Genomic DNA, 15091 nt, shown 5'->3' on the forward strand with positions numbered 1-15091 from the left:
ATTATAATACAATACAAAGGTTAAAATAAGAAATTATAATATTGACTTTCTTCTGTATAAACACGTTAAACTTTTATAAAGTTGTCTCAGTGTGGAGACAAATTCTAGGAGAAAAATGCTCTAAAATTAGTATTTTTCTGTAAAGAGAGAGGGCTTCAATAACTTTCATTTGTTCTGCCAATGAGAGAAATGGATACCAGGGGATGAAAGTGAAAAAAATTAAACTGTTTAGTAACAAAAAATAATAAGGGTGCCCACAAGGCACAGACATAAGAAAGGGAACAAAAGAGAGAAAAAACTATGAACCTTACACCCCACCTCACCTCGTGGCTGAGAGGCAAAGATGGCGACTGCCCTTCTTTGTCTATGGGGATGGGAGGAGAAAAGAGTTCACGGCAGCTGGGAACTTGTTGGATTTCTGGCACAGGTCTTCTTGCAGCAGCCGAAGCTGGTGGGTTTTAGTGTCCTTTCTTGTGTCAGTTCAGCTCCTCTGAGGTCTCGGGTTTGGGGCAGTCCCGTCGGCTCCCTGGACAGGCCAAAAAGAAAAAAAAAAAGCCAAGCTGAAACGGTTCAAGGGAAAAAGAAACAAATCACTGCGAGGATTCCCAGTACAGCCTCCAGGCTAAGGGAAGGGAATAAACTTTTTGCTTTGCGCTAGCAAAAAACCCCCAATCCAACAAAAGGAACAATGTGGCATCCCAGTCCAGGCTGTCCGGAGCACCTGGAGAAAAAGAGCTTGAACAGAGTCCACGCAGGATCCCAAAGCTCCCCCCTCCCCACTCCCTGGGTCCATCTTAAAGCTACAGCACTCATTTTCTGGGCATAAAGCAGCTGATTAGGAAATAAAGCATCATCATAAAATCATCCCAAGACAAAAGTACATGAGACAAATGTGATAAAATGAATTGATGTGGTGGTTCCATCAAGCATTTTTTTTTCTGTACATCACTGTTATTAAGCACCTAAACCTGAGAATCTCTTAACTTTAACGGTTTAGAGACATAAGTGTTTTTTGGTTGGTTTTGTTTCTTGCTTGTTTTTTAAAGGAGTAACAAGCAACTTTCCAACAGCATGACCATCTGTCCATGCAGCGTCTTGATCTGGCATTGCATAACTATAGGTCCTGGGCAGACTGTTGGCTGAGCCCCACTGCAAAAACCCCTCATCTCCACTGCTTATGGCATCTGTCAGGCATCTGAGAGGCAAAGAAACGAGATAGCCCAGCTCCAATGTTCAGAAAAACTCCTAAATTCTTAACAGCTAGAGATCTGGGACATGAAGCCAGGGAAAAGCAGAGAGGGCAGTGGTTGGGGACAGGCCACTGCCGGCGCTCCCCAGTGTGTCCGACTGTGAGGCACAGCTCCTGTCTGTGCCGGGGCGAGGCCTCCTCACAATGATGCTCTTGATGGAGAAAGGCAAGTGGGTCAGCACCATGCCAGTGCCAGGCTTGGCAGCATGCAGTGAGGCCGCCAGCACAAGGCCCAGCAGGTGCATGTTGCAGAAAGGTGCCTGTGCCAGTTCCACTGCTGGCAGCAAGGGGCCCAGCAGAGCAGTGACGGCAGGCAGTGCTGATCCAGGGACACTGCTGGGGGTAGTGAGGGGCTGGTGGCCTGGCAGGGAGGAGTGGTGGAAGGCAAAGAAGGTGGACTGAGGGTGGTAGGGCTGAAGCTGGAGGCCATAGCCACAGCAGTAGGGTCTGTAGATGCAGGATGGCTGCTGCGAGGGCTGGGGCAGGGACTGCATAAAGAAGGCAGCAGCAGGGTTCATGGTTTGCAGAAGCAGCTTGAGTGCTGTCCAGGGTTGTAGTGTAGGATGTACACAAAGTATTTATTCTATCACCATCCTCATGAGCTGTTGGAACCAGGGGGGGAAGGGTTCTTCCCAGGCCCCCTTCCTTTGGGCTATCTTCTGCTAATGGCCCATCAATGCCTTGCTGCATGACTCATAGGTAACTCCCTCCAGGAGTTATCTCTGTTTAATGGGCCATCAAGGACCCACTTCCCAACTCATCATCCCATTGTGAGATGCTCCGCCCAGGGGGAGGAGCCAAGCATTCTCACCTAGATATAATCTGGGATTTGGGACAGTACAAGCAACCCTTATCTACTGGATTCCCAGAGGACCAGAGCTACCAGACCTTTCTACAGGATCACCGCTTCAGGAAGACCACCTCATCTGGACTGCTTCCACCACCCTGCTCAGGTTGTATTCTGATTCTGTCAGTGGTCTTTTGAAATATTGCATTTATTTTATTTTATTTTACCTTTTTACCTTTCTTCTTATTAAATTGTATTTCTGACCTGGAGCCTCTCACTTGTTTTGCTTTCAAACCACGACAGGCACCAAGAGCTGCTATTGCTTGAAGCACTTTTGGCAGCACAGGAAGCTCCTGTTGTCAGATGTTGACGGACTTGGGGTCCAGCATGCAGTAGTTGCCCTTGCCAGGGTTGCTGGGATCCTGAGGAATCTTGACAAAGTAGTCACTGAGGGAGATCGTGGTGGATGCTGTTCTGACATGCAGGGAACTTCTCCCAGTAGTAGGGGAAGTGCCTGACGATAAATTTGCAGATCTTGTTCAGTGTCAGCCACTTCTCAGGGCTTTGCAGGATGGCCATGGTGATGAGAGCGATATAGGGAGTAGGGTGGCTTCACCACTGTTCTTGCCACCCCTGTGCACTCTGCTACTGCTGCCTTCTGTGGGCTATCCTGAAAGGGAGCCATGATCTGTCACCCACCCCACTGCCACCACACACATGCGACTGTAGTAGCAGGGTGTTGTCATGGAGGTCACCCACACCCTCTTTGTCTTCTTCCTCCTCCTCATGCTCAGTGTAGGAGTGGTGGCAAGGGTGGTGGGACTGTGGCTCCTTGTCATCCTCCTCATCGGTCTCCCCAGGCAGCATTGACACTTCATATATCTCCAAGTTCAGGGTCATGGCATGATGGCAAGAGAGCGCATTGGCAGAGGCTGGTGTGGCAAGCAAGCAGGTGTGTTCCTAGCTGCCACCAGGTACCTGCACTGCTCCACAGAGAACTGCCAGTTGCTGCTGCCACAATGCAAAAGCACTCTTGCCACCTGCTCAGAGGCAGCGGATGTTTTGGATTTTATTTTGGGATATTTTTGCTTCTTTTAAAAATTTCTCTCTTCTCCCCTCATTTTTTGTCTTTTGCTTTTTTGTGGGGTTGGGGGAAGTATATGGAGGGGCTGTGCCACCATGCCTGGAAGTCTGTTCCCCTTTCTTTCTCCTCACTTCGACCCCCAGACATTAATGGATGCGGAACAGGAGGGAGAGCACCTAGTCCTGTGGGGAGGAGGGGGGAGAAGAAGGAGGATGCTGGAGGGGAGGAAGGGTGGAGGCAATGAACAACTGTTGTTAACTCTTTCTGCTATTCATGATTTCATAGATTTTATCACACCTTGCTAGGTCAGCTCTTTTTCAAGATGAAGCATTCTGCTTGAGAATCACTAGATTAGCATGGAAGTAATTCTGTATTGCTGACAATCCTTGCCATCCTTCTCTCTGACTTTGTTCACCTCAGGCTGTAAGTGTTCCCAGGCATCTGTGATTGCAGCAAAAGCCATTTCTAAATAATCCTCCAGAAGAGCACAAGATACCTACATTTGCTTTTCCAGTTTTTATTTTAACTTATTATTTCTACTCTTTTAAGATAGTGTCTATTCACAATGCTAGTGGAGGGATCTTTGATTTTCAAAATGAAGCATTGGCCCTTGTAGCGAATACAGCAGGGTCTTCATCACATGAACAAATGTTTGTTTAGGTTACATTTGATTTCATGTCTCCGCTAGCTGTTGAAAACCTTTCTAACATTCTCCATAAACCCAAATTATTTGTTGTAGGCAAGCTCTGGCAAATTAGGAGGGAGATCCCATAACTAATGTCTCAGATATTTCAGAAATTTTCAATTTAATTCTGTAGCAAAGCAAATAAGCCCTGAAGGAGTATGAACTCATTCATAAATGCAGTGAAGATTGGCAGCTATGCTCTTTGTTCACTTATAAATCTTTGGGGATAAGCTATACTGTGATAAAAGATAGAGGAGATTGATTTTTCATCTAAAACTAAGGGGGTGGCAGGTTCCTGACAGGGCTTGAGCAGAATTAATTGCTAGGTGCTGCAGAAAGAGGAAAACCCTCACTCCCATCCAGCCTTCCCACCTCTGGCCACCTGCACTCATAATTTACCTCTCATCTATTACATCAAGAGGTCATTGGTTGAAGACAGAGATGACACAAACTCACTGAGCATCCTCAACAAACAGCCATGAGTTTAATATGGTTGGTTTTTTTATAGAGGGTTTGAATCTCCTGGGTTTAGATAGCTGATTGGTCGGGATCTCTCTGCCTAGATCTCTGGCCAGTGGTGTGTCTGTATCTAAGCTTGAACAGGGTTGGCTGAGGTCTCTGTTTGAGTTCATTGTTCATCCAGGGGCTTGTTCTACCTCTTTTCTAGAATGAGCCAGGTTAGCCGAATTGGATTTGTTATGGTCAGATTTACCTTGTTCAGTTACAGACCAGCTGTACTGTGACACCCATCGAACACCAAACTGGATCAGGAGGCCTAGAAAGTCAAAGGCAAAATCCAGAATGAATTTCACACTTGCAGCTGCCAAGACATTATTCAAAGGCAGCATGTTGAAAGGTACACATCTGAAAGTGTGGCAAAATTAGTCCTGGTTCATCCTGGGCTGTAAATGTGCCATCCTTGGGTAGGACTATTATTGTTTGGGGTCACATCTAAAAAACTTTTTTGACATGCAACTGAGCAGTAGTCAAAACATTTCTGTGATCATGGCTTAAACAATCAAGTTTTCTTGAATTCTGGGTATAGGATGTCTTACAGGAATAATCTATTTGCTTGTTCCTGTCATCTGTGCATTAATATAAGATACCATCTTTTTCACATATAGACAGTAAGGAATACCATGACATTTTACTTTTATCTATTCTCTAGCAAGATCTTAATTGTTGCTTTCTACCCTGAGAGACTAACATTAAAGTTTTTCTAGGCAAGCCTTTACCAACCTGATTAACATCTACCCAGAAGTATTTGGTAAAGAAGTCAGGGGATGCTTCATGCAGCATTTCTATTACTATTCTCTAATTGGCCTCTGTGGGGTGTTATAGAGACATCCCATAGCTCATGAAAGGCTTGTGATGTGGCTTGAAGCCCAGGTATTTTGGGTTGCTGAGTTTAAGTGCTACAGGCATGGTAAAAAAAGGAAACTATTTACTGAGGAACTCTATCTTCCTAGACACCAAAGTCTATTACTCCATAGAACTCATCACTACATAGTACAACACTAATATATGAGATGAAAATAGCACCGTACTTAAATTTCTTCTTTCTGCGCTCCCATTCAATGTTTATATATTTAGTATCTCTTCAAAAGTTGAGTTCTTTAGTGAGTCTTATGTCTCAACTTTGAGAGATTTTTTTTTATTCATATCTCTCACAACACCTTTGTTCCTAGACCCCCTAATGCTGATATTTTCCTTCAGTAGATTAATAACATCTATTCATATTAAAAAAAAAATAGCAGTTTTCCCATAACGTCCTGGAGCATCTACATTAGGAATGAGAACATTATTATTTCCTGTGGTGCCTCATTGATGTGCCATATACTTCTGCTTTCTTGATTGTTGAATACAGCATTCTTCTGAACAAACATTCCCTAAAGAGACTGATTATTGGGGAGATTTCCTTCATTGCTTGAAAATACATTGAATATGTGCTCTTTGTGATAATTGGCAATCAGGACAAATATTACTCCCACTTAGCCCAACCACTTATGTTCATGATCTGTGATTTGTTTCCTGAATATGATACTAACTTAACACTTCTTCTCAACATACCATATTATTACTTACACAGCACTGGACATGTCTTTCGGGAGAGATTTTCCACTGGCACTTTAACAGCAATTTTTGCCATTCTGCCTTTCACATAATTTAGGAGACAATTTTCATGACTGACCATTTTAATGGTCCTTTTCCATTTCTATGATGCTTCTGTGCAGCTAATGAACTTTGCTTCAAAAGTGTATAGTCTTTGAGGATTAAGATCCTAAGTTTCATCCTTTTTCAGAACTGAAAGGATGCTTGCTGAGCTCACACTGTTTCAGTACTACAGGCTTCAGATCTGTTTCATTTCTCACCAGTTGTTCTTCAGATACAAGTAAAAACAGTTTTAGGTTTATGTTTCCTATGATGCAATTACACAAAAAGGACTGGAGAAAAGAAGGCAATACTATTGTAACATTCTAAAATGCTTTTTCTCTGATGCAGTTTGCTTTTGGAAGGTCTGCTGTTTGTTCCAGGAAATGTAACCAAATCTTATAGCTTCCCTTAAACTGTAGTTCTTTAATTGCTTCAGTTGATTCCTGATACAACTCAGTGATGTGGTTTTCAGCATAATTTGTCTTCAAAACCTCCCATGAGGGAATATGATATTATACCTCTAAGCCAGTGAATCCTAGGCTGACAGCTGGAACTGCACTTTCTACAACTTTTATCTTGGAATAATCTTTCTGTGATTCATTTTCGTTTCAGTATTTCAGTCTATTTAAACATTTTGTATGTTTGTAATCATCAATTTGCCTTGTAATTCTGAAATCTTTCTTTTATATTGATGTCAGGCTGTGAATCTGAAGAATTGTATGGGGTTTGCAAGGCCAGGTTTTGGTAGCAGAGGGGCTACAGGGGTGGCTTCTGTGAGAAGCTGCTAGAAGCTTCCTCCATGTATGGCAGAGCCAATGCCAGCTGACTCCAAGACAGACCCACCACTGGCCAAGGCCAAGCCAATCAGAGATAGTAGTAGCACCTCTGGGACAACATATTTAAGAAAGGAAAGAAGTTATTGCGCAAAAGCAATTGCAGCCAGAGAAGAGAGGACTGAGAATATGCGGGAGCAACAACCCTGTAGGCACCAGTCAGTAGAGGAGGGGGAGGAGGTGCTCCAGGCACCAGAGCTGAGATTCCCCTGCAGTGCGTGGTGAAGACTATGGTGAAGCAGCTATCTCCCTGCAGCCCATGGAGGTCCCTGGGGAAGCAGAGATCCACCTGCAGCCTGTGGAAGACCCCAGGCTTAAGTAGGTGGATGCACTTGAAGGTTTTGACCCCATGGGAAGCCCATGCTGGAGCGGGCTCCTGGCAGGATCTGTGGACCTGTGGAGAGGAGGACCCCCACACTGGAGCAGGTTTGCTAGTAGGACTTGTGACCCTATGGGGGACCCACACTGGAGCAGCTCATGAAGAACTGGATCTAAAAGAAAAATCATGGATACCAAGACAAGGTTTGAATTACATCACCAAGAGAGAAAATACATTTAAATATCTTCCAGGGAAAAGAAAAAGCCAAACCAAGGACAGATATGTAAAGAATAAGAGCTTGACTCAGCCAATATATCAAGCAACAATCAATTTATTAATTCATTAATTCAAATGATAAAATATGAGCAAAGCAGCGTGCTGGGTACAGTGGGGGTTTCCCCTCCAGCTGCACATCGGCTGCTGATTTTTGCTGGTGTTTATTGAGCATCTTCATAAGCACTCTTCAGCAGGATTTTTTGTGGTTTCCTCCTAGTTTCTATTTGTGAAGTCTGATTTCTATACCCCATTGTGATCAGTTTCTATTGGTGACGTCGAATTTCTATACCCCAAGGTTGTAAATTAGTGATGGTGGTGTCCAGTTTCCCTTTCCAGAATCATGCGTCAGTGATGGTGAGACCCAGCTTCTCTTTCCAGGGCTGTAAATCAGTGAGGGTGATGTCTAGCTTCCCTTACCAGGATCATGCATCTGTGATGATGGGGTCCAGTTTTCCCTTCCAGGATCCTCAATTTTTTAGCTTAGGATAAGCTCACTTCCTTCTTTTATTTAGGTGATTACCACTCCTTTTATATATTCTAAAGCTATAGTTCAATACCTCTTAAAGCAGCTCAAAGCTTATAATAATTTTGTTTCAAAGCAAATAATAATACTTCTACATTCTTCTATCCTACATGCTAAAGGCCTAAAAAACCCTTAAAACTTATATTGTGAAAATATTAAAACTCACATTATTCATGCAAAATATTTGTCCAAAAAGCCTCTTTCCATGCTTTTTCTGTTTGTTTATTAAAACTCATTTTATAACTGTTTCATGGCCTTGTTTCACACATTTCACAACAACTGCACAGGCCACCTTTTTAACCTGACGCGAAACACAACCCCACATTTCACAGATACATTCATGGAAAAAAAAAACCAAAAACGGCCAGGTGAGGCTGCAAGCAAGAGAAGGTGGGGGAAGCAGGGAGGGAAGGGAGATAGGCCACACACACCCAAGATCGCCAACAGAAACGAACACGCCCGAAGGGAGAGGGGAAGAGGGGGAAGAGAAGGGGGGAGGGGGGGGCGGCGGGGAAGAGGCGTGGACTTTACCTTGCACCTCAATTCAGCCACACAAATAAATTTACTTTGTTCAGCACAGCACGCTTACTGGAGTCCATCGCTCCCTACAAGTAGGATAACCTCCATTCTCCATCTCATACCTCTAACTCCTCCCGCAGTGGCGGCTCCGCCTCTCCAGATTTCACTGCCGCATTAGGCGCACTCTCCTGGCTTATGCAGGGATAGAGCGGCGTGTCTAGCCTCCCTTCCGGCCGCCATCTCGCTTGTTCTGCTCGGTCCTCATCCCGCTCCCACAACCCTCATCTCCCCCCGCTCTGGCACCGCTGCTTCCGCTCAAAGAAGGTACAAAAGAGACATTGGGGAGGGACTAGAGTGGAATTTGTTGCTTGACCAAGGGCTGCGGGTTAGTGGGCTGCTGTGGTTGGGGCAAGGCAAGGGAAGGCAGTTACGGGCAGGGCCTCAGGAGAGCTGAGCTTCGGCGGCACTGTGTGGCAGACCGACCGCCCCCTCCCGCCCCCCGCCCCGTTAGGGCTTGGACGTCTTCCAGTCGGGTGTGCGAGTGTAGTGAGGGGTAGCTGCGGAGCTCCTTGTGCCCACCTACCTTACTGCCGGGCCCAGGTTGTGGCCTGGGCCGCCGAGTGCTTCCTGACCTGTTTTGCATGGGTGCTCTTGTTGCTTCCACAGATGAAAGAAACGATCATGAACCAAGAAAAGCTTGCCAAGCTCCAGGCCCAAGTGCGCATTGGTGGCAAGGTAGGAATTGTCTCCTATCCCTGCCTTCAGGATTGTGTATCACGGTCCATACACTGGGCCTCTGATGTGGGATCCTGAAAACTCGGGTGGGGAGCAGCCTTTAAGACTCCTGCCTTGGCTGAACTGTCCTTTGGGGAAGCTGCACTGCTGCAGTAATCTCTAGTCAGTTGAGTAGAAGCAGAATGTAGGAGTTGAACCCCCAGCCTTTTTGGTTTGGATTTGTTATATTACAGCTGACTTGTAGCCTATATTCTTATATAGGCTATATTAAAAGACATCTGGGATGGGGCAACCCTGGATGTATGTACAAACTAGGGAATGAAACGTAGAGCAGCACTGCAGAAAGGGACCTCAGGGTCCTGGTCAATGGTAAGTTGGATATGAGTCAGCAGTGCCTTGGCAGCCAAGAGGGACAACCCTGTCCTGGGGTGCATCAGGCACAGTACTGCCAGCCAGTCAAGGGAGGTGATTGTCCTGCTCTGCTCTGCACTGGTGCAGCCTCATCTCAACTACTGTACGCAGTTTTGGGCACCACAATATAAGAAAGTGTTATGAACAACTGTTTGAGATTGCTTAAAAAATCAGCAGCAAGGGTATCGGTAAAAAACAGATTTAATATTAAGCAACAGCATGACAAAGTTTGTTGGCAAGATTCACTCTACTACTTCCTAGACAGTTAAGGCACACCAAGGAAAACAAGCAACAACAAAACCAAACAAAATCCAGGCAATCTAAACAGAAATGAACTGAGAACTATCTGAGGAGGGGGATGTGTGTGCATGACAGAAGGATAGTGAGGGCAAGGATAAAAAGGAATATGGCCTAAAAGCTTAACAGCATTCAAACTTAACAGTACTTTAACTTAACTTAAACCTAAGAATTTAACAGAGGAACAACACTTATACCTTAACCATAACAACTTAACAGAGGTATAACACTTAGCAGCATTTAACCTAAATTATAACTTCAAAGTTAAACTTAGCAACTTAGCAAAAAAACACTTAGCAGCATTTAACTTAGCTTATAACTTAGTACTTAACCTTATTTACAGGCCTAACCTACTTAGATATCTAAGGTACTTAAACATCTAAGAAAGCAGCATTTCTCCCAGATTTCCTATAGCATATGTGCACATGTATGCACACAGACATAAAAGAGTCAAGTGCAAGTTACCTGTGAAAAATTTCCCTCAAGGGTAAGTGAAATATTCATTTCAGATGGCTTTGCATCTCCCCAGCAGGTGAAGGGTCAGGCCTCCAGGAGTGGGAGTATTGTCCCAGGACTGTCATTGTTCAGCATTCCTCTGAGTACAGCAAACATGAGAGTTTGCTGGCTCTGAGAGGCCCCACTCAGAGGGAGGTTGCTGGTCACAGCCTACTACAGTCCAGAAGAGCTCAAAGGGTCTCATTTTGGAGTTCTGTTTATAGGGTCACTAGAGAGTGGGCTTTAGTCATAACAGTGTTTCATCCTGGCCACAGTTTGTATTGGCACTTTCTTTGAAAGTGTGAGAACGGAGATATTATGCCATTCAGGCAAGGAAAAGTTTCCAAGGCTGTTCATAAAGAAAACAGGAGCTCATTAGACAGGAGCAGTTCCTGGGAGCAGACAGTGTTTCTGATAAGCTCAAGAAGAGCTGAGCCCAGGTGCTGTTTGTCAAGGCCAAGGCCTAACAAGCGTTTCTCAGATCGCAGTGCAGTCTGGAAAAAGGGGAGGATGCACCACCACAGAAAGATATAAAGTTATTAGCATCCAAAGGAGGGCTACAAAGATGGTAAAGGGTCTAGAGGGGAAGCCATATGAGGAGTAGCTGAGGTCACTTGGCTTGTTCAGACTGGAGAAGAGGAGACTGAGGGGAGACCTCAGTCTACAACTGTAGTTGCAGTCTACAACTTCCTCATGAGAGGAAGTGAAGGGGCAGACACTGATCTCTTCTCTCTGGTGACCAGTGATAGGACCCGAGGGAATGGCATGAAGCTGTGTCAGGGGAGGTTTAGGTTGGATATTAGGAAAAGGTTTTTCACCCAGAGGGTGGTTGGGCACTGGAACAGGCTCTCCAGGGCAGTGATCACAGCCCCAAGCCCGTCTGAGTTCAAGAAGTGTTTGGACAATGCGCTCAGGCACATGGTGTGAATCTTGGGGCTGTCTTGTGCAGAGTCAAGAGTTGGACTCTATGATCCTTGTGGGTCACTTCCAGCTCAGGATATTCTATGATTAAGATTTGAAGTAAGTAGATCTTACAGTAGATATCTTGGGTATCATTTTCATAATAGACTAGAGGGCTATACTCCAAATTCTCATCACAAATCTTTAAGATGCCCATGGCTGTTTTTTTGCTTTTTAGAACAAAGCTAGAGTTTCTGTATTTCTCATACTCTTATTGTAGAATAACATGCTTGGAAGACCTTTTTTATTTTATTTTAAACTCTGAATTTATGTAGCTTTGTGATTACTTATAATCTAGAAATAAAAAAGTATGTTGAGTATAGTTGTATGCTAGCAAAGATGTTAATTACAGTTTCCGTTTTAAGGCAAGAATTTGTTAGCAATTTTATGTTTTTTATACCTGAGAAATGTGCACACAATATTTAGAATACAAGCTGTTCTAAAATAAGACAATGAGAGCAGTGGTAAGGGACTCTGGAGTGCAGGTAGTTTTTTCATCAGTCTTCCTGATCAAAAGGAAGGAGTTTGAAAGTGTTAGTCAAATTTGGCAAATCAACAAATGGTTACAGTACTGGTGCCACAGCTGGGGGTTTGGCTACTTAGACTATAGGACTTGGTTTGAGAAACCTGGTCTGCTAGGGGCTGATGGGTCCATCTGTCAGAGAAGGGGAAGATCATCTTCAGTCATAGGCTTGCCAAGCTGGTGAAGAGGGCTTTAAACCAAAACTGCTGAGAGAGGGGAAACTTAGTCTATCCCATTCCTACTAGTTAGATGCCAGGGCCAGGGAGAGATGCCCAAAACCTGGAGAGGGATCACAGGTCAGCAGGAGAGCATCTGAAGAGCAGCACTGAGGAATTCCAGACAGTAAATCAGCTTCATCAGGGGCCCAACTTTAATGCCTCTATGCAAACACATGCAGCATGGGCAATAAACAGGATGCACACATGCCTGCAGGGCTATGATCTTATTGGCAACACAGAGACATGGTGGGAGTCTCCTGTGATGAGTGTTTGAATAGGACACAGGCCCTTTAGGAAGGATAGGCAGGGGAGACAAGGAGGTGGTGTTGCCCTTTATGTCAATGAGCAGCTGGAGTGCATGGAGCTCCACCTGGGGATGCATGAGGAGCTGGCAGAGTTTATGGGTCAGGTATAAAGGGAGGGCAGGGACAGGTGACATTATAGTGGGAATCTGCTGCAGGCCACCTGATCAGGAACTGAGTGGGTGAGGCCCTCTGCAGACAGATAGGAGCAGCCTCACATTCAGAAGCCCTGGTCCCCATGAGAGACTTCAACCACCCTGATACCTGTTGGAGGGACAACACAGCAGATCACAAGCAATCCAGGAGGTTCCTGGAATGGGTTGATTACTTCCTTCTCCAAGTGTTAGAGGAGCCAATGAGGAGAGGGGCTATGCTGGACCTTATTCTCAACAACAAGGAGGGGCTGGTGGGGAATGTGAAGCTCAAGGGCAGCCTGGGCTGCCCTGACCATGAAATGGTGGAGTTTGAGATCCTTGGGGCAGCAAGGCGTGCACACAGCAATCTCACTGCCCTGGGCTTCAGGAGAGCAGACTTTGGTCAGTTCAAAAATCTGCTTTGGTAGAGTGCCATGGGATAGGGCCCTGGAGGGAAGAGGGGCCCAAGAAAGCTGGTTGATATTCAAGGATCACCTCCTCCAAACTCAGGAGCAATGCATTCCAACAAAGAGGAAGTCAGGCAAAAATGCCAGGAGGCCTGTGTGGATGAACAAGGAGGTCCTGGACAAGCTCAAACAGAAAAAGGAAGCCCACAGAGGGTATAAGCAGGGACAGGTAGCCTGGAAGGAATACAGAGAGATTGTCTGAGAAGCCAGAGATCAGGCTGGGAAAGCTAAAGCACTGATAGAATTAAATCTGGCCAGGGATGTGAAGGGTAACAAGAAAATCTTCTATAGGTACATCAGTGATAAAAGGAAGACTAGGGAAAATGTGTTCCCTTTCTGGAAGGATATGGGAGACCTGGTTACCCAGGACATGGAGAAGGCTGAAGTACTCAATGACTTTTTTGCTTCAGTTTTCACCAGCATACCACCTGAGTTGTAGCAGGTGAATGGAGGGATTGGGAGAATGAAGAATCACCCACTCTAGGAAAAGACCAGGTTTGAGACCATTTAAGGAACCTGAGGGTGCACAAATCCCTGTGACCTGATGAGATGCATCCACGGGTCCTGAGGGACCTGGCAGAGGAAGCAGCTAAGCCACTATTCATAATATTTGAGAAGTTGTGGCAGGCCAATGAAGTTCCCACTGACTGCAAAAGGGGAAATATAACCCATGTTTTTAAGAAAGGAAAATGAGAAAGACAGAATTACAGGCCCATCAGTCTCACCTATCTGGTGGCCAGCAATATCATGGAACAGATCCTCCTGGTAACTATGCTAAGGCACATGGAAAATAAGGACATGATTTGTGACAGGCAACGTGGCTTCACTGAAGGCAAATTGTGCCTGAGAAATTTGGTGGTCATCTATGATGGGGTTACGGTGTTGATGGATGAGGGAAGAGTGACGGATGTCATCTATTTGAACTTGTGCAAAGCATTTGACACTTTCCCACGTGACATCCTTGTCTCTAAACTGGAGAGACATGGATTTGACAGATGGACCACTCAGTGGATAAGAAATCAGCTAGATGGTCATACTCAGAGTTGTGGTCAATGGCTCAGTGTCCAAGGGGACAGCAGTGACTAGTGGCATCCTCAGGGGTCAGTATTTGGACCAGCACTGTTTAACATCTTTGTTGGCAACATGGTCAGTGAGATTGAGCGCACCCTCAGCAAGTTTATTGACAACACCAAGCTGTGTGGTCCAGTCGACACACTGGAGGGAAGGGAGGCCATCCAGAGGGACCTGGACAAACTTGAAAAATGGGCCCCTGAGAACCTCATGAAGTTCAGCAAGGCCAAGTGTGAGGTCCTGCACCTCAGTCAGGGCAATCCCAAGCATGAGTACAGGCTGGGCAGAGAATGGATTGAGAGCAGCCCTGGGGAGAGACTTGGGGGTGATGGTTGATGAGGTCAACATGACTTGGCAATGTGTGCTTGGTGCCCAGAAAGCCAACGTTATCCTGGGCTGCATCAAAAGAAGTGTGACAAGCAGGTCGACAGAGGCGATTCTGCTCCACTCTTGTGAGATCCCACCTGGAGTACTGCATCCAGCTCTGGCGTCCCCAACATAAGAAGGACATGGACCTGTTGGAGTGAGTCCAGAGGAAGTCATGAAGATGCTCTGAGGGCTGGAGCACCTCTGCTGTGGTGATTGGCTGACAGAGTTGGAGCTGTTAAACTTGGAGAAGAGAAGGCTTCAGGGAGACCTTAGAGCCCCTTACAGTGCCTAAAGGAGCTTCAGGAGAGTTGGAGAGGGACTTTTTACAGAGGCATGGAGTGATGAGACAAGGGGCAACAGTTTTAAACTGAAAGAAGGTAGATGTAGATTGGACTTAAGAAACTTTTCACTATGAGGGTGTTATGATCTGGTTTTAAAGTTATTTAGAAATTCCTCTGTCCGAATTAAGGTGCAAATGAGACCATATGCCAAAGACAAAAGTATGAGTTTTATTTAATAGTAAATATGAGAGAGAGAGAGAGAGAAAGAGAGACAAAAGAAAAGAAAGAAATAGAAAATAGGTGGGGGGACAGAAAGAGAGTGACAGAATAAGGAAAATATCACCATCTGTGGATCCCAATGATGTTCTGTTGATCCTCTCCAGCTGGTCTTGGTGGTGA

General features: G+C 45.3%; 1 protein-coding gene and 1 long non-coding RNA gene across 3 annotated transcripts in view; one reads left to right on the top strand and one right to left on the bottom strand.

Moving 5' to 3' along the window:
* Positions 1 to 8547, bottom strand: LOC310922297. Its single transcript, XR_014592387.1, has 3 exons — positions 8442 to 8547; positions 4518 to 4580; positions 1 to 526 (listed from the first exon to the last, which is right to left on the bottom strand). It is a non-coding gene; the product is annotated as an uncharacterized lncRNA (long non-coding RNA).
* The window catches only part of LOC310922296 (transcription factor BTF3-like), a 19550-nt gene continuing 12929 nt past the window's right edge, over positions 8471 to 15091 (top strand). Inside the window, exons 1-2 of one of the 2 annotated variants that reach the window (XM_083882750.1) lie at positions 8471 to 8521; positions 9096 to 9164. In XM_083882750.1, coding sequence (XP_083738876.1) covers positions 9096 to 9164 — 69 coding nt within the window. In that variant the 5' untranslated portion in view covers positions 8471 to 8521. Of the gene's footprint in view, positions 8522 to 8622; positions 8754 to 9095; positions 9165 to 15091 lie in introns of those variants that run through there. The other variant, XM_083882749.1, reaches the window with a different exon arrangement.

This window comes from Zosterops lateralis, assembly GCF_965231275.1.
Source record: "Zosterops lateralis genome assembly, chromosome: W".
In the NCBI taxonomy this organism is placed as follows: domain Eukaryota; kingdom Metazoa; phylum Chordata; class Aves; order Passeriformes; family Zosteropidae; genus Zosterops; species Zosterops lateralis.